The sequence below is a fragment of the Sphaerodactylus townsendi genome, linkage group LG05 (assembly GCF_021028975.2).
Source record: "Sphaerodactylus townsendi isolate TG3544 linkage group LG05, MPM_Stown_v2.3, whole genome shotgun sequence".
Classification (NCBI taxonomy): domain Eukaryota; kingdom Metazoa; phylum Chordata; class Lepidosauria; order Squamata; family Sphaerodactylidae; genus Sphaerodactylus; species Sphaerodactylus townsendi.
Window position 1 is genome coordinate 24,006,765 of NC_059429.1, and position 18,389 is coordinate 24,025,153.

At 42.8% G+C, this 18,389-nt stretch overlaps 1 protein-coding gene across 1 annotated transcript; it reads right to left on the bottom strand.

Moving 5' to 3' along the window:
- Positions 1 to 2,977: 2,977 nt before the first annotated feature.
- On the bottom strand, positions 2,978 to 18,235 carry TOR1AIP1 (torsin 1A interacting protein 1). The gene is made up of 11 exons (XM_048497815.1): positions 18,160 to 18,235; positions 15,824 to 15,974; positions 15,080 to 15,147; positions 14,405 to 14,863; positions 12,882 to 12,950; positions 11,417 to 11,491; positions 11,033 to 11,077; positions 10,235 to 10,336; positions 9,731 to 9,799; positions 7,822 to 7,884; positions 2,978 to 5,941 (listed from the first exon to the last, which is right to left on the bottom strand). Exons 1-11 carry the CDS (start codon positions 18,233 to 18,235, stop codon positions 5,148 to 5,150), a joined length of 1,971 nt encoding a protein of 656 aa, XP_048353772.1. The 3' UTR covers positions 2,978 to 5,147.
- Positions 18,236 to 18,389: the final 154 nt, after the last annotated feature.

The following is an 18,389-nucleotide window of genomic DNA, read 5'->3' on the forward strand; positions in this document are numbered from 1 at the left end:
GCTATCAGTCACAGACCAGGAAAGGGATTTGGGCGTCTTAGTTGATAATTCCATGGGAATGTCAACTCAATGCATGGCAGCTGTGAAAAAGGCAAACTCTATGCTGGGGATCATTAGGAAAGGAATTGAGAATAAAACTGCAAAGATTGTCATGCCCTTATATAAAGCCGTGGTGCGACCGCACTTGGAGTACTGTGTTCAGTTCTGGTCGCCACATCTCAAAAAGGATATCGAAGAGATAGAAAAAGTGCAGAGAAGGGCAACGAGGATTATTGAGGGACTAGAGTGCCTTCCTTATGAGAGGCTGCAGCGTTTGGGACTCTTTAGTTTGGAGAGGAGACGTCTGAGGGGGGATATGATTGAAGTCTACAAAATTATGCATGGGGTAGAAAATGTTGACAGGGAGAAATTTTTCTCTTTCTCACAATACTAGAACCAGGGGGCATACATTGAAAATGCTGGGGGGAAGAATTAGGACTAATAAAAGGAAACACTTCTTCACACAACGTGTGATTGGTGTTTGGAATATGCTGCCACAGGTGGTGATGGCCACTCACCTGGATAGCTTTAAAAGGGGCTTGGACAGATTTATGGAGAAGTCAATTTATGGCTACCAATCTTGATCCTCTTTGATCTGAGATTGCAAATGCCTTAACAGTCCAGGTGCTTGGGAGCAACAGCCGCAGAAGGCCATTGCTTTCATATCCTGCAGGTGAGCTCCCAAAGGCACCTGGTGGGCCACTGCAAGTAGCAGAGAGCTGGACTAGATGGACTCTGGTCTGATCCAGCTGGCTTGTTCTTATGACCTTGTGCTGGGGACCTAGGTCACCCCAAGCAAGCGGGTACTAATCACAAGAGTGGTCATGTGCACTGTGCATTTTCTCATATAAGCACCCCAGTTTTTCAATTATAGGCTGAAAAATAAAATGTTGCCCCTCCAGTGTAAATAACAGCAGGTACCAAAGTATATGCAGCCAGGAATCACACCAAGGTTTAGTTACTACGTAACGTGCCTGATCACCTGTATCACCTCCCTGCAAATATTCAGCTAGGAAAACCGCAACACACTTCCACTCAAGGGTGGCCTGCAAAGAAGAAAGTAGATGGGAAAATGAGGCGCTCCAAATAAATTCCTAAAGAAAATGGACAATCTTAGCACAGACAGTAAAGAAAAGCTGAGCTGAGAAAAACGCATGACTTGGCAGCTCCCAGTAGTAAAGAACCATCTTTTTAAAGTGGTGATTCTAAGAAAACACAGGCTCAGAATACATCATCACAGGGAGGAGGGGGAGGTTGTGAGCAGTTTCGAAAGTAGTTTGATTACAGATAGAACAGAAAACAGCAAAGAAAAGGAGAAGTGGGAGCATTTTCACCAGACTAATCACTGCTCAGTTGGATGCAGAATGACGCTGCCTTTTACATTATTTTCCTAATCATTTTATACAGCTTGAATCAGTACCCAACAGTATAAAATACTTAAAAGAAATTTAGAGTAGAGCACTTTACACTCAGGATGCTATGAAGCCATTTTCTCCTTTTTAACGTCCTACTTAACATGCAGAATCTTATTTCTACCACACTGTTTCTAAACCTGAAAAGACCCAGCTGCTCCCCCCAACAGGCTCCTGTGCGAAAGTATTTTTTATAAAAACCACAGATTTCACAGTTCAAATTGCTGCCAGCCTTCTGTTTCGGCAGTTTCACGCAACAAATTTCTCCCATCTCAGTGTTCCTGCACTTATCTAAGGAATGGTTAGTATTCCCATAAGAAGCATTTTATGGACGAACGGGCTAAACGTTGTCTTTTCCTTAGAAAAGTGTTATCTAATCAGCTTTCCCACAAAGTTTCTTCAGAAGCTGAACCATATTATGGGGTGGCAGCATACCTCTCATGTCAAGTGACAATAACCAGCAACTGACCCGTGCACTAGCAATAGTCTTTTGACACACCTCTCGAGAACAACTTCACTCAAATTAGAAAAAGCTCAAAAATGCCACAGCACGAACACTATGCTCCCGAGTTTTTTTTCCAGCTTTTTAGTGGTCCGGTAAACCAATACTCTTTTGCCAAAGATGTTGAACTTATTTGTTTACTTCTTACATACACTTATGTATCAAATTCCCAATCAGAGTCCCATGGTGAGGATCAAAAGAAACAGCCAGCCAAGATTAGTTTTTTGCCAATACAGAAAAAACCCAGCTCTGCAAAAAAAATGTAAATATTAATCCAAAAACAGACTAATGGGGGCTTATCTGTTCCATTTTTGTGCTATTCCACTATTTAAATGTTTAAAGTGTGTGTGTATGTATATGTACGTATGTATGTGTATATATATATCTACATATATGCGCTTTTATAGCTGTCCCTACATACTGCTTGACAACTGCAACAACTAAAAATAGCAGAATCTAAATTAAATTTTTGGCATTAACTGCAAAGATCATTAATACACCCATAATTATCAGTCTGAAGGCCAAGTTTAAGGTTTCAGCACTTAGATATTCAACCATACAAGCCTAGAATGCTCGAAGGATCTCCTCTGTCCCTAATTCTGCCTGATAGTTACCCTCTTATCAAGGCAGTTCCCCTACATTATGAAACATCTGTCCTATCTGGAACCTCTGCTCTTTTAAACGGGCTTTAGAGACTTTTTGCAAGCGCTTCACAATAAACTTTTTCTTCTGCTTATCAGTCTTCAGATTTTTATCAACAATGCATAATGTCGTTTCCCACCTGCCCACAGAACCATAATACCAAAAAGACATGCAATACATTTTGGAAATAAAAGGGATTCACAGCAAATCCCCTTGCTTGTCAAGACCAGCGGTCTTTAACAGCTAGACACTATCATAGCTGGGCTATAAAGATAGCATTTTTTAGCCATCTTAGAAATAGCATTTTTCAGCCATCTTAGATTTTTCCCTTAAAAAAGTAGAGAGCTGGGTATTAACACGAAAAATTATTTAGCACGCGACCTTACTACAAAACTACAACATTTATTCAATGATTATTAAAATAGCTTTGACAAGTCATCCACTTCCTCCTTGATAATTTTCAGATGTACATCAGCGTTATTAAAAAAGCATTTGTCTGGCATGACTATGAGAGTGGTTTAAATTCTGCTTATATATATATATAAAAACACAATTCATATTTCCATGTCATGGCTGCTACCACACTTCCACACCCTGATATAGTAGTCTTCGTTGTCATTGGTAAGGCCATTTAAAAGTAACGGCCTATTTAAAAGTAACCAATGGAAGCATTATTATTGGCCATAAGGAATGTGCAGATGGGCTACATGCAAACAACCTCAAGCGAAGAAAAATTCTTTCGAACATAACCACGAGTTTTTTTTCCCCAGTGCTTATGAGACAGGCTGAGTTTTACTATTAAGCTGTATTTATAGCAACTGCTCAGTGATAAAGGACAACATGCCGGAGAGTCGCTAAAAAAGAACAACGGCTCGGACATGCTTACAAAATGCAACAGCAGCTTTTCAAAATTCCTGAAAATGCAGTAAGAATGGTGGAATGACAGCTGCGAAGACTTCACTGCCAGGAAGCAAAGATTTGAGGTTTCCATGTTATTACAATTCACATTAAAGTATGCGTATTTACAGAAGGTTGAAAGATAAGCCCATGGCAAAGCTACTTTTAATCGAGGCTCTCAAAATCTGTCAACCACACAAGAGTCTTATAAATCAAAGTAGTATTGATACGAACATCTGCATGTTTATGGGGAACAAGACCGTATGAGTTCGGTGGCTTGATTATTGCAATAACTAGTTAGCTTCAATGCTAAGGGTTAAGACCATGGGATCCCTTCTGCTAACCCTTTCCTAGGGTACAAGGAACCTTCCCCCAGCACAAGAGGCTTAAAGAATTTACTTGTACCCAGGGAAAAGCACCCTGTTACAGAGGAAAAATGTCACTACTAACAAAAAGTGTCTGTGGGCTCCAACATTTCGTGCTTAGCTAAAATAATCTTTGCTTTTAATAAGACTTTTTCATAGAATGCATTTTGAGAAAGGAATAAAAAGCCACTTTCAGTCCAAGCCTTAATCCACAGGTGTCAAACTCGCGGCCCTCCAGATGTTATGGACTACAGCATCATGCTGTCAGGGGATGGTGGAAACTGTAGTCCACAACATATGGAGGGCCACAAGTTTGACACCGGTGCCTTAATAAGGCTGGGGAACATCTGGGCATGGACTTTTCACTTTTAAACAGGAAACACAAAACACACCCTCAGAAAAAGCTGGATCACTTTTCTATCAGATTCTCCCATATTCACCAGTCACAGAAACCGGCAATGGGCCAACAGAGATTGAAGCACGTTATACCTCTAATCTTGTTTAGTTCGGAGGTACCAGATTTCAGTACCCAATCCCAGGTCCAAAGGAAAGGTAATCTGCCTCTACTGCTTATGGAGATACTGGACTGCAATTTTCCTTCAAATGATTAGATTGGTTGGTCAAATTCTCCTTTATAACTCAATTATCCCACCAGATCTAGCCAACACAGAAACTATTATGAAAATCTGCAGCTACAAGAAACTTAGTCAATTGACAGACTGGGGAAAAAATGGAATAGGACAAGTGTTGTTCTTAGATGCAGGAAGTTTTGTCTTTGAATTTTTTTCTAGTCAGTTGCAAGAAGGGAAAGGAGATAAGAAACAGATACAGGGCTATAACAGCTTTCACTAGCTTGCAGTTCCTAGTAACATTATTCTCCAAAAGGTCTTTGAAGCCAAATGATTCAATGAGATCACGGTAACCTTACACACAGCTGGAGCCAGGTGTCCAGAATTCTTTTTCTCCATTGCTGACTGTGAGCGTTTACAGGGATAACCACTTGCCAGATGCATGGGCACGTATCCTATCACTCAGCTCAGCAAAGTATGAAGCCTTCTGCCAACATCCAAGACCCTCCACTGGGGGAAGAGCCACACAGATGTTGCTGAGCGAAGTGTGAGGACACATGCTATGAACTACGAGTTCTATCCACATAATTTTCAGCTCCTCCTCTGGCAAGGAATAAAGCCTATACTATCTCTAAACTGGCCGTTGTGCTGTTCAGAAGCACACGTTGAAACCACTCTTCCTTTCCAGGCACTAACAGATGTCTACCTGACTCGCTTTTTTTTATTTCACCTGCAGACAGTTCTCCTGAGGGAGGGTACTTTCAGGCCACACAGGCAAGACCTGGTGGGATATGCGACTCCACAGCCCACTGAGCTTGTCTGTGTCCATGTGGTTATAAGAGCTTGGCATGCCTGAATTGGTAAACTTATCGGAGAGGAAATCTTTCACTTTCTCCTCAACTTGTAGCAGAGTGAGGCCCTTTCCGAGGGACTCTTCCTCCAGCAGAACAGTCAAGAATAGAGCTACGTCCTTAAACGCTGCGTTTTCATGGTCACAGTACTTGTAAAATATCAGGGTGGAACCTGCCGGCAGTGACTCGAACCGATGCACCACTGCGGCCTTTTTGCCTCCGCTGAACCCGGAGCTCAGCTCTTCATCTACAGCCAATTTCACAGCATCACTGTCCTGGGCGGCTTTGCCAGCCCCGTCAATTCTGATTGTAGCAGTGCTCTGAGAAAAGGAGAAGGCATCTGCAATTTGGTTGCTTAAACACTTAAGGGCATCTTCAGCCTCTTTCGCAGCAGTGAGCAATAAGATGGCAGGCTCCGAACGAGGCTGCGACGAGTTGAGACGTTTCTCTAGAGTGGTCTGGATTCTCTTCCACAGTTCGCTGTCCTGACTCGGGTAGCTGCTCATGAGCTTTCTCATCTGGGTTTTGAATGCCGGCAGGGCTTGGTCAATTTCTGGAGTACGGGATGGAGGGTACAAAAGATACCACCCACCAGCAGCAACACAAGTGCCCACAAACAGTAGAATCCAGAAGACAGAGTGTCCCGCAGGTTGTACAGCAGAACCTACAAAAAGGAAATGGGAGGATAAAAAGAGAGAGAATACGGATTATTAGTAACATTACTTCAAGCACACCAGTTTCGAAGAATCAGAGTGCCTTGGAGAAACAAAGCAATATACAAAGAACAGTCATTCTAGCTCATTACTAAAGTTTTAAGAGAGTCAGTGTGGTATAGCGGTTAAGAGCAGGTGCACTCTAATCTGGAAAACCAGGTTTGATTCCCCTTCTGCCACTTGAGCTGTGGAGGTTTATCTGATGAACCAGATTAGCTTGTGCACTCCAACACAAACCAGCTGGGTGACCTTGGGCTAGTCACAGTTCTTTGGAGCTCTCTCAGCTCCATTCACCTCACAGGGTGCTTGTTGTGGGAGGAAGGGAAAGGAGATTGTAAGCCCCTTTGAGTCTCTTTACAGGAGAGAAAGGGGGGATATAAATCCAAACTCTTCTTCTTAATTTAGAGCAATTCACGTATTACAATAAACCCTCATAACTAAAATATTGCAGTTCTCAAGCCCGATGGAATGGAAGACACATCCCAAATTTAAGTAGCCGAGTCAAAGCCAATTTGACATTTCAAGTGTAAATGTATGTTTCATGAAAATCATTTAATGTCAAACCCCCCAAACCATCTTATGTCTTGCAAGAATTGATTACAATTGTGGGATGGAAGAAGGAGTACTTTTATTAAATATTGGAGCAATTAGTCATCTATCTAGCAGGTTCCTTCTTTTCACAGCTAGTAAAAGGAAGTATCACCTCACTCAGGAAAATTGAGAAAGGCATTTTCATGGCCTTCAAACTCCTTCAGTGCTACTTGGTCCTTCTGATCTAGCCTTTCTCAGGCAGAGCACCAACCTAGCAAAAATCCAGTTTTTGGTAATCCAGGGCTGTGCTTTCAAGTTAAGCCTACTTCCATTTTCTCAGAATCCTATGTTAGCTCCAAAAAGTTCTAGTACAAAGAAATCAGAAAATGCAGAGGTGGCCATTTGCTTGTGCCATGAGGAACAAGATCTATTTCTAAAATCTTCAATATCTGTCCTTTTTTATATGAAACCTAAATTTCTATCTAACGTATTTAGAGACTGCCCTGTCTATAGTGGATATAAGTGGTGTTTGAAGAGCAGAATTTGTGGTTTCCTTTTTTCAATGCTACAATCAAAAACTAGCTAGTGGTTAAAAACAGGTGCACTCTAATCTGGAGAACCGGGTTTGACTCCCCGCTCTGCCACTTGAACTGTGGAGGCTTATCTGGTGAACCAGATTAGCTTGTGCACTCCAACACATGCCAGCTGGGTGACCTAGGGCTAGTCACAGTTCTTCGGAGCTTTCTCAGCTCCATTCACCTCACAAGGTGTTTATTTGTGGGGGGGGGGGTGAGGGAAAGGAGATTGTAAGCCCCTTTGAGTCTCCTTGCAGGACAGAAAGGGGAGATATACATCCAAACTCTTCTTCTTCTACTGTCCCAGTATCTTGCTATTTGACTGCACTGTCATGAAAAACTCCTAGCCAAAATCTATCCAGAGGGTTTTATCCTGACTTCTCACAGATATGGGAGGGCAGATGTACTTGTCCTTGCTACCTTTTCATCTTCAGGACAATTGTGTGTGGCTGTTTAGTCTGAGAGAGCAAAAGTGTGTGACGGCTAATTCACGGCCACCCAAACAGCTTCACTGTTAAGCAGAGAACTGAATGAAGAGTGTCCCCAATCCTAGTCTAGAATTCTTCCCTCTTTTCCACTAGGTTATGTACAGAAGTAGACAAGCCTATGCAGTTATGATCAACTTCAAACATGTAAAATACACAACAGCACAGAGTGTGAATTATTTCTGGCAATACAGAAAAACTGGGAGACACACAGTATCAGTAGAAGGATTAAAATCCTACTTTTATTAACAGCTTCCGAATGCTTCTTCAGTATGCTGGCTTGAACTTGAGGGTGTGCTTTACCTGACAGAAAGTAAGAGGAAAGATTAATAATATAAGTATTTGGGGGTTCTGGGTCTCTAGAACATGATGCTAACTGGATTGAATTTGTGATTCCAATTTAGATTTGGAATATGGCAATTTAACAAGTTATCTAAAAAAGCTCAGAAATCTCCAAGGTTGCAAGTTTCCAAAAGCAGACCGGTTTTTGTTCAATCATGCATCCTTTGGAGACAGGATACTCTTAAAATGTGGCAACTAGACCTTCTACACAGAAATATAGTAATAAACTTGAGAAAACAACACATATCCTATCACTCCATTTGGCAATGTTTGAAACTTTCCTCCAGCCTAAGGAACCAGTGAAAAGCCACTTAAAAGCTTTGCTCAGCAAAATGGTAGGCCACACACTAGAGATTCAAGTTACGCTTTGGAAGCAAGCTAAGTTATTGTGAGGGAAGGTTCTGAATTCCAAACTGAGAAAACACAAGGCCAAATAGATGTTCAACATACAGGGATTTTATATTCGCAGAAATATATTTTAAGAATAGAAGCCTGGAACAGAACAAAGTGAACTAGTTTTGTGTCTGGACAGACCCAAACTAATTACAAAAATATAACATGGAAAAGGTGTCCCTCCGTATATTCTGGGTACATTGCCAAAAGAGAGATCTCTTCCAAAAGATAACTGGAGCCATAACAGCGACACTCATCTTTGTGTTAACTTAAATCTGACTTGTGTATTCTCCACATAAATCCAATTGCTTCAGTTAAGGGAATACTTCCCTGTGCAAAATTTAGATTTGAATACATATTGCACAGGGTGAAGGCATGCTTGAAAGCAAGTTATTTCGTTGAAGTTGCATTTTGACTCAAGAACAACCCAAGACAGATTGTATCCAACAAAAGTACTGATACCCAGTTGTTGATTAGGATATCGCCAGACAACCTAACCAGATTTTAAATCTGGTAGTCAGCCAACACCAAAGAACAGTCACAAAAATACTATGGGATGGCAACAAATTCTAGGTACCCAGAACTACTACAATTTAACATATATACCAAGTATGCAATATGTATTTTAGCTACACAAAACTAAGCCAATAGCCCGGGTTCAACCCTAGTTTCAATGTTCAGGACTACAGTAAGTAGCTTCTAAGTCCACAATTAATACAAACAAAATCAGTTTAAGAAAACAAACACAGTCTTGCCTAATTCTTCCAGCCCTCCTTAGCAGTCCAAGCCAGAGGTGTACCACCCATAGGGACACCCATGTCCCCCGGAACACGCCTTTCGGTCACATCTGGATGCTCCCCACATGACAAAACAGCATGCACCTGAGCCACCCACCGCAGCACCCCACCCCCCTTCCGGGCTCCCTGCAGGCCAGATTCTTCCCCTACCCTGGCCCTAGGGAGATCAGGAGCCGGCTTGCAGGGATGGGGGGAAGGGGGTGGGACTCCATGGCAGGCGGCGGCCCACCCTCCTGGACTCCCTGAAGGCTGGCTTCAGTCCTCCCCCAGCCCCCCCCCTTGCTGGCATGGGGAGCCGGTCATGCCCCCGGGCATCATTTAGGCCTGGTACGCCACTGTTCCAAGCAGATCCCAGTTAATTGCCAACTTCCATCTCTTCAATTCAGTACTCACTCATCTTCCATTTTCTAACTTCACCACCTTGCACTTCTTCCATTCAAAACTGAAGAGCCACCAGAACTCCACTACAGTTCTACCATTTATCATCAGAGTAAACAAAAGCTCTTCATGAAGACAGAAATATGAAGTGCCAGCAACCAAATAAAGTAAAATGCTGGCATATTTTTCCTGCACAGGTATGCACAAACACACAGAGAGAGTAGAAATTGTATACATACTTGGTACTCTAGTTCTCAAAGTTGCCTTTTGGTCGAACGCATAGGGCTTTTGAACAGAGGCTTGAGATTCTTTTCAAAAACATTGTAAGAAGAAAAATGATTAAGTTCATGGTAAACTACTATATTTTTATTTCTACATAGAATGTTACATGCACAAATAAACACAGAAGACCAGGACCAGAGAAATGGCTTATAAAGGAATTGGTGAAGTAGATCTTTCCTTACCATTGCCTATCAGTCTGCAGCTTGCTCCGAAAGAATTCTCTAAAGATTGGGGGGTCTCTTAATCAAGCTCTTTAGGCCTTTTCTTACCAGATCCAATCTAGACAGTCTCATGCAATTCACACATAGCCAACTGTGGGTATTTCATATGCAGCACAGTGTAAGCGGGTGCCACATCTGACGCCTCAGAAATATCCAGTCCTTTGTTGTGGCCAAGAAAACTCTACAAATGCTTAAGGTTCGTAACTATTGGGTACTGTACAGAAAAAAGACAACTATTACCTTCTATTGAATGGTATCTCTGAGTCGTTTGATAATTATGAACAGTATCTTTAACTTCTGGTTTTCTCTCACTCCCATCTTTCTCTTTAGTCGCTGCTCCTTCTGAAAAGACAAACGCATTAAAGTCAAATTTCAAGGCAGAGAACAATGCATTTTAGTTAATCTTTAGGTTTCAACTTGAGTCAGTCATATTAGTGTATATCTAACAGTAAACTTTGGTGGCTTGTGTCCATCTTGAAAGTAACCAGGGCCAGAACCTCTGCAGGCATAGTAGGGTTTTCTGCATACTTGGAGAGCAACCCAGGTATGCAAAAAAAAAAAAATCCTCTGTAAATTAACCAAAGGGAGAGGCCCCAACAGCAACTGATGAGGATGGACTATATTCCATTAGAAAATGAGAGGGGGGAGCAAAAGAAAATTTGCCTTCATGATTCCTTAGGCTCTTACAGACTTGAATAGGCTGAGATGTTAGGTAGATGGAGTGCTATTTCCACCCTCCAAATGTTTCACTAATTTTTAAATGCCTATACATTAAAGTGAATATTAGAACTTATTATAACTGAGAAAATAATAAAGCGGCTTGTACTTCAAGGAACTTTTAATTTTAATTGCAATAAAAAATTTCACACAAAGGCAATTAAACTAAGCTATGAATTGTTTCTAATGGCATTTTTGCCCCGCAACACCCATGCAGCCATTTGAAAAACGTAGGAGTTCATTATCAATGTTCACAGGAAAGTAAGTTCAATGAAAACTGTGAATGCCATGGCCACATATTCAAAAGGAAAGGGATCTAACCTGTTTTGTTCAGTGTAGACTCCTTGCCTGGATCATAAGAATATCCTATTAGGACGGGAAATGTTGCTTAAGTTATCAAACCAAAACAGGAAATAAAAAAAATAAAATAAAAGGAAGGCTGTCTGTTCTGTCTAGGGCAGCTCTGCTTCCTATTTTCAAACAATCTTTAATTCAATCCCACAACCCTTTGAAAGGTAACGTATAAGCCTGTTACAGGTATAAACAAAAGCTCAAAGGTTAATAGCTGAGAAGCAATTGTAGATCTGCAGCCAGAGACCAGATTCACATTTCTCAATGCTTAAATCACCATTAGAAGTATGCAACATGCAACCCTTGTGCCAGGAGAGATCTACTCATTAGTCTGCTGGGGAAGTTTACATTTACCTATCCTTGGACTTCTTCTAATAGGCGGTCGGATAAGTTCAGAGTCATCAGGAATTCCTACAGTGCTTATGTGCCCTAACAAAGAAAACAAAGTAGAAATCCAAGGAGTTCAGTCATTAAGTACCTCTATTACTACTGCCCACTTCCTTCAGTCGTGGACAGAATGGATCTGAATATCATCTAACAATCCGAAGGCATGAACAGTATATGTAACATCATAGTACGGACAGATTATTTACCAATCCACAGAAGTACACAAAGTAAATCTATTGAAGCTTCATGGACACACATGCCACATTATATAAATGGCATATTTACAAATCCTTGCACACTATGACGCTTGTGTGAAGTGCAACCAGTGTTTTCAAAGACTAAGAGAACAGATTATGCATATGGCATAAATATGGGAAATAAACACCCCTTACAAGTTATCTATGATGCTCTGAGAACCTGCTGTCAAACTGTGCCTATTATTTCTGCTTGTTTACAAGTGTGAGAATAGGCATTGAGGACCCAGTAGCTCAGTGAAAATGCAATCAAGAACCGCCCCAATACCTGCCACTTGTTTCTCTCTACCCCAGTTGATCACCAAATATCAAGACAGCTAAGGACCATATTTAAAGGGTTCAATGAACATACAGCAATGACTAATAATCTTTTTGATCAGTAAAAGTTCTGAGTAAAGTGCTTATCAAACGCTGATATATTTAGTGGCAGAAAATAGCTAATTACATTCATATTTTCTTGAAATGTGCTGTAAATATTCATTTCCAGTTTCCTATGAAAGATAAACCACTGATCCTAGAAGTAAATGTTAGGGTAACAAACAAGCCATTAGGAACCAAATCATTTTTACCATAATCTTTAAAAGTTATTTACAGTCACTTAAGGAAAGTTCACAGAACCTACTTTAATTTCTCCTAAATCAAAAACAAAAATTTGTAATCCAAGATAACTGTGACAAAACATCACAGTGCAAACTCCCAATATTATAGAGTGACAAGCCAAAAATAGCAGCTTTTTCAAGTTAATTTATTCTTCTAGCAGGGCCATAACTTTTGCTAACCAGAAGCAATTTCTTCCCATCAGTCTAGGGTACATGGCAAAAACCAAACACTGGTATGTATTTGTTATCTGTAGACTTGCAAAGTTGTATTGTATCAAGTCCCCCTCCAGCTGCAGGCCACTGAATCCACTGAGGTTTTGCCCTGTGGGTTAAGTGGACCCGCACTTGGGACAGGGGGAAGCAACTGAAATCACCACTCTGCTTTCCACAAATGGAAATGTCACTCCTTTGGAGGACAGCATGGTTGCATACAGTCCACTCACTGCAAGCCAATACCATTCGTTCAAGCACAACTATCATCACATACAGCTTTACTGAGATCTGACACATTATGCATTTGACACGCAGTGTTGTAAAACCTTTTTGAGAATATATTTAATTTAACAGATCCAATGTTACCTGCTTGCAAACGTGTCCGGCCATTTGAGCTTTTATTGGTTCTTTGGCGTCTGGTTGGGGAAGAGTCATCTGCAAAATATGAGGGAGAAAATCCTTCAGAAACAAACAGAATAAAAAACTAGCTATAAAATAATGGTTAAACAACTCAGACTTCCATGAGCTGAACTGAGTCTCTGTTCCTTAATTCAAACCCCTCCATACCAGCAATACTTAAACACCCTTTCAAAGCGGGGAGGGAGGCTGGTGGCAGACTTTCCTTCCCCTCCTCCATTATCACCAGCCGACTTGTTTCCTATGAAGCTTCTCAGAATTTGTGTATTCAGAAAAGTCTTATGACTATAGGGAACAGAAACTAAAAGCAAATTAGTCACTTCTCAGGATGAAGAGAGGTCACTGGTGAGCACACGTTGGGTTCGGTCAGTCAACCAATTACAAATCCATCTAACAGTAGCATCGTCTAGCCCTAATTTTACTGTACTCTGTTCCACCAAACGATTTAAGTGTGAGAAGCTGAGGTGTGGTGGAAGTAAAAATAGTGTATTTCCATGGGTGAAAACAGTTCTTTCACCTTTTCAGTTCCTCCCCCAAAACTTTCTCAAGACTATTCATTCTCTGTCTTTCATTACTCCCTCGCCCCCCCCAGTAAATGGGTTCTGAATATTAACACAACCTATTGAGCTCTGGTTCCTTTTATATAGGGTTTGCTTTCAAATTGCATTCACTGTGGGGAGGAAAAACCAACAGTGACTCAAACTATTTCCCAGAGGAAAGGTGCTCCTGAGGATTTTTCTTCTGGGATCCTGAAGTCCTCAGCTGACTTACCTTGCACTAGACAGTCTCCAAAACTAACCTGCCTCACAGGGTGGTTATTGTGAGGATGACAACCATATACCATTTCTGAGCTCTTTGGGGGGGAAAGCTGGACAAAAAAAAGTACTAGAAAAAGAACAAGAGTGTACCTGCACCCTTATAATGTAGTTAGCACATTATTATTTTTTAAAACTCACATTCCAATACAATATACTTGTTTCCCCAAAAATAAGACAGTGTCTTATATTAATTTTTGCTCCCAAAGATGCGCTATGTCTTATTTTCAGGGGATGTCTTATTTTTCCGCTCCACAGCTGCATGCTTTGGTCGACGGGGATAATTCCAAACAAAAACTTTGCTACGTCTTACTTTCGGGGGATGCTTTATATTTAGCACTTCAGCAAAACCTCTACTACGTCTTATTTTCAGGGGATGTCTTATTTTCGGGGAAACAGGGGTAGCATATCCCTATGTAATTTAGCAATATGTTTTGGGCTAGAATTTAGTAACTGAATCCTATGAAGAGTTAGCGCAGCTCAAAGGCCCTGATTTGGACAGGCTTAGACGGCAATGACTCTATGGATGACCACACTGCAGGAGACCAGGGTTCGAATCCACCGTCTCAGGGCAACCTCTGGGCCAGTCCTTCAGTCTCAGAGGAACCTACATCGCAGGGTTGTTGTGAGGGCAACAACAAAAAGCCCTCTTCTTACCTTCCGAAGAGCTGGCCGAGTCAAGCATCCGCGGCTCCTCTTCCTCCTCCCTCTCCTTCATCCTGAACGGCGTGGGAGGATACCGCGGGGCCGAGCGCAGGCTGTAGGGTGCGACCCGCGGCGCTTCCTCGCTTCCCTCCGCCTCCGCTCTCATCCTGTCCCGTCTCTGCTTCCTTACCGGCCGCCCGTCCCCATCAACCGACAGCTCCAGCACTTCCTCGCTGAACCTCACTCCCCGCCGCGGCTGGCGGTGACGGCTCCCTCCATGCGAATAGGGGCTCGGCGGGCGCTGCCGGAAGCTGCCGCGGAGACTTCCGCCGCCGCCATTTTGAGCGGCCCTCAGGGGCGCCCTCGCGGTCACGTGACAGAAGAGCGGCTTCTCCCCCCTCCCCTCCCCGTCCTCTCCCCCCTTCCACTGGGCATCCGAGGCTGCCGCCAGCCTCCCTCCCCGCTGCCGGGCTCAGCCCCGCAGAGCAATTGGGGTGGGGGCGGCAGTACCTTATCCCTGGGGTGCAGGTGCAGGGCTTCTCCCCCAGTTGCCTGGCTGCTGCAAAGCAGAGCTTCCTTCTCTATGCGTGGCTGCTATCTCGGTTTCAACGCATACACAAACACACCCGTCTCTACCTCCTGCTCGGACTTAGAGGCAAGTCGACCCCAGCGCCTGCAAATAAAGACCTGCTCGCGCCTGCGAACGCCTCTCCCGCAACTTCACTTTCTTCGCCTCCCCCTGCGCCCCCCGCTTTCTGTCCTCAATCCAGTACAAAAACAAGTTGCAAATAAAGACCTCCTCTCCTTTCCCTTGCACCTGCAAACATCCCTCCCGCGACTTTCTTGCTTGACTTTCCTCGCCTTGCCCTGCAAAAACCAGCCGCCGCCTCCCCTGGCCCCCTCTTAGCCAAAGCTTTTAATCTGACCCTGCTAAGAGGCGCCCGTCTGACAGTCAGCTGCTCCGAGGGCTCGCCCACCCATCCAGCCCAGAGAAACGCAAACAAGCCAGGAGAGAGGACTGGGTGGGAAAGAAAAACCATCTCCTCCTCCCCAGCTCTGTTTTTAATCCTGGCATAATCAGCGAATGAGGGAGGCCCGGCCCAGCAGATGTTCGTAGGTCACCAGGATTTAAAGCACCCTCCCACCCCAGCCACACGCGCTAGGAATAGCCCAAGCTGAAAGTAAACCCCTTGAAATCTGTTCATCGCGAGTATGTTCGGGGTCGAGGCAAAATAAACATATATGAACCATTAATTGTTAGCAAAGGCCACTGCCGGGAATGTGGCCTGCTGGAGATTCTCTGGTTTATAGGGTGGTGTTAGGTCTCGATCCTTGAAGCAACAAACAGGTTCTGCCAGACCTGGCTTTTGCACCCCTCTTTATCCAAGACGAATCCCCCTCTCCAGTCTTCCCCAAAAATGTGAGAGTTACATCGAAGCCTGGAAGGCCCCAAGGTCGGGTGACAGATAGGGATAATACCACCTAGCCATCTGCCCCCACAGAGCAACAGAAATACTCTGCTTCTCATGGGAGTAGAACGTATCAGGGATAAGCCTTGTTTGTCGATCAGGCGCGAGAAAGACTGAAAGTAAGAACAAAGCAAGAATGTGCAGTTCAATGTAGCAAAATGCAAAGTGATGCACATAGGGGCAAAAAATCCAAACTTCACATACATGCTACAGGGGTCAGTGCTATCAGTCACAGACCAGGAAAGGGATTTGGGCGTCTTAGTTGATAGTTCCATGGGAATGTCAACTCAATGTATGGCAGCTGTGAAAAAGGCAAACTCTATGCTGGGGATAATTAGGAAAGGAATTGAGAATAAAACTGCAAAGATTGTCATGCCCTTATATAAAGCTGTGGTGCGACCGCACTTGGAGTACTGTGTTCAGTTCTGGTCGCCACATCTCAAAAAGGATATTGAAGAGATAGAAAAAGTGCAGAGAAGGGCGACGAGGATGATTGAGGGACTGCAGCACCTTCCTTATGAGGAAAGGCTGCAGCGTTTGGGACTCTTTAGTTTGGAGAGGAGACGTCTGAGGGGGGATATGATTGAAGTCTATAAAATTATGCATGGGGTAGAAAATGTTGACAGAGAGAAATTTTTCTCTCTTTCTCACAATACTAGAACCAGGGGGCATTCATTGAAAATGCTGGGGGGAAGAATTAGAACTAATAAAAGGAAACACTTCTTCACGCAACGTGTGATTGGTGTTTGGAATATGCTGCCACAGGAGGTGGTGATGGCCACTAACCTGGATAGCTTTAAAAGGGGCTTGGACAGATTTATGGAGGAGAAGTCGATTTATGGCTACCAATCTTGATCCTCTTTGATCTGAGATTGCAAATGCCTTAACAGTCCAGGTGCTCGGGAGCAACAGCCACAGAAGGCCATTGCTTTCACATCCTACATGTGAACTCCCAAAGGCACCTGGTGGGCCACTGCGAGTAGCAGAGAGCTGGACTAGATGGACTCTCGATCAGGCGCGAGAAAGACTGAAAGTAAGAACAAAGCAAGAATGTTCCACTAACAGTGTGGTTACATTTAGCAGGCACAATACATATACCTCAAAGCAGTTACATTGACAGGACTGCACCTCAGTCACCTAGATACAATCACAGTCTACATTTATATGGCCTTGCCCTGAAATCAGGACTGCATCTCAATCATTAGCTGCCATTCCTGACAGGTGGCAAATTCTACCTTGGGATATTCCTAGAGCTTTGGGGACAGCACCCAGGAAAGGGCTTCCATTTCTGTCTTCTGAAGCTGCCACTATTTGTGGGAGAACTGATCTCTGTAGTATGGAGATCAGTTCAGATCCTAGGAGAACTCCATGTGCCACTTGAAGACTGGGGTCTCCAGACCTCTGCTCCTCTATGACACAATTAGACTTCTTGAATGTGCAGGGCAATCCCTGGCATGTTTACTCAGATGCAAGTTCTGCTGGATCCAGTGGAACTTTCTCCTAAGTAAGTGTACAAGTCATTGTAACCATAGCAGCGCAGTCTACAAAAACTCTGCCCAGGCTTCCTGCATTCAATTTAAAATACTGAGGTTGCCTCTTAAATATTTTCTCTTGGTTCATTTTGTTTCCAACATCTTTCTGGTTCATAAACTATATTTTGCAGGTTTTGCTGAAAACAGAAAATTCAACCTAGGCTATAAATCCCAGCAAACTGAGGTATTAAGATCAAAATGTTTCATTCACTTTTCAACTGGTTAAATTTAACTTCTAGATTTGTTACAAAAATGAGCAGCATAGGTAATAATATTGAAAGTGATACTGATTATAATTTTTGTTGTTGTTAGCTAGTTTGAGACCTTGACTGACAGGCAGGGCATACATATAGACATATAAATAACAACATAAAATGTGCTATAAATTGCTCAAATTACTAATTACATTTCTTCATAGCATCTGCTCTCTTTCTTACATTCAGGTCAAAGTCCTAGTTTGAACTGTAGATACCCTGTTTCCCCGAAAACAAGACATCCCCTGAAAATAAGACATAGTAGAGGTTTTGCTGAAGTGCTAAATATAAAGCATCCCCCGAAAGTAAGATGTAGCAAAGTTTTTGTTTGGAAGCATGCCCGTCGACCAGAGCATGCAGCAGGTGATAGAGAAATGTATGATGTATCTCAAAGGGACATTATGAGTTTAATTGCCAATAACTAATACTGTGCTTAGATCTGTTGCCAATACATATTTTATCTGTTTCTCTGTTCCTCGGGGCTTATACTGGCTAAGAGTACAGCTTCATACCATAGGCTGGTTTCCCACAATGGTGATTCAAGATGTAGTATTCGCACAGCCATTCTTCCTGCACTTTCCTTTCCATTGCCCCTGTGATCCACTGCCACATGAGGTCCTCTGAATTCCCAGTTATCATTTTTTTAAGTTTACAGTCCTTTTCCTTATACACATTGAGAGTTGTGGATAAATGGCAGAGCAACAGCTTGGCATCTAAAAAGTCTTGGTTTCATTCCTCAATT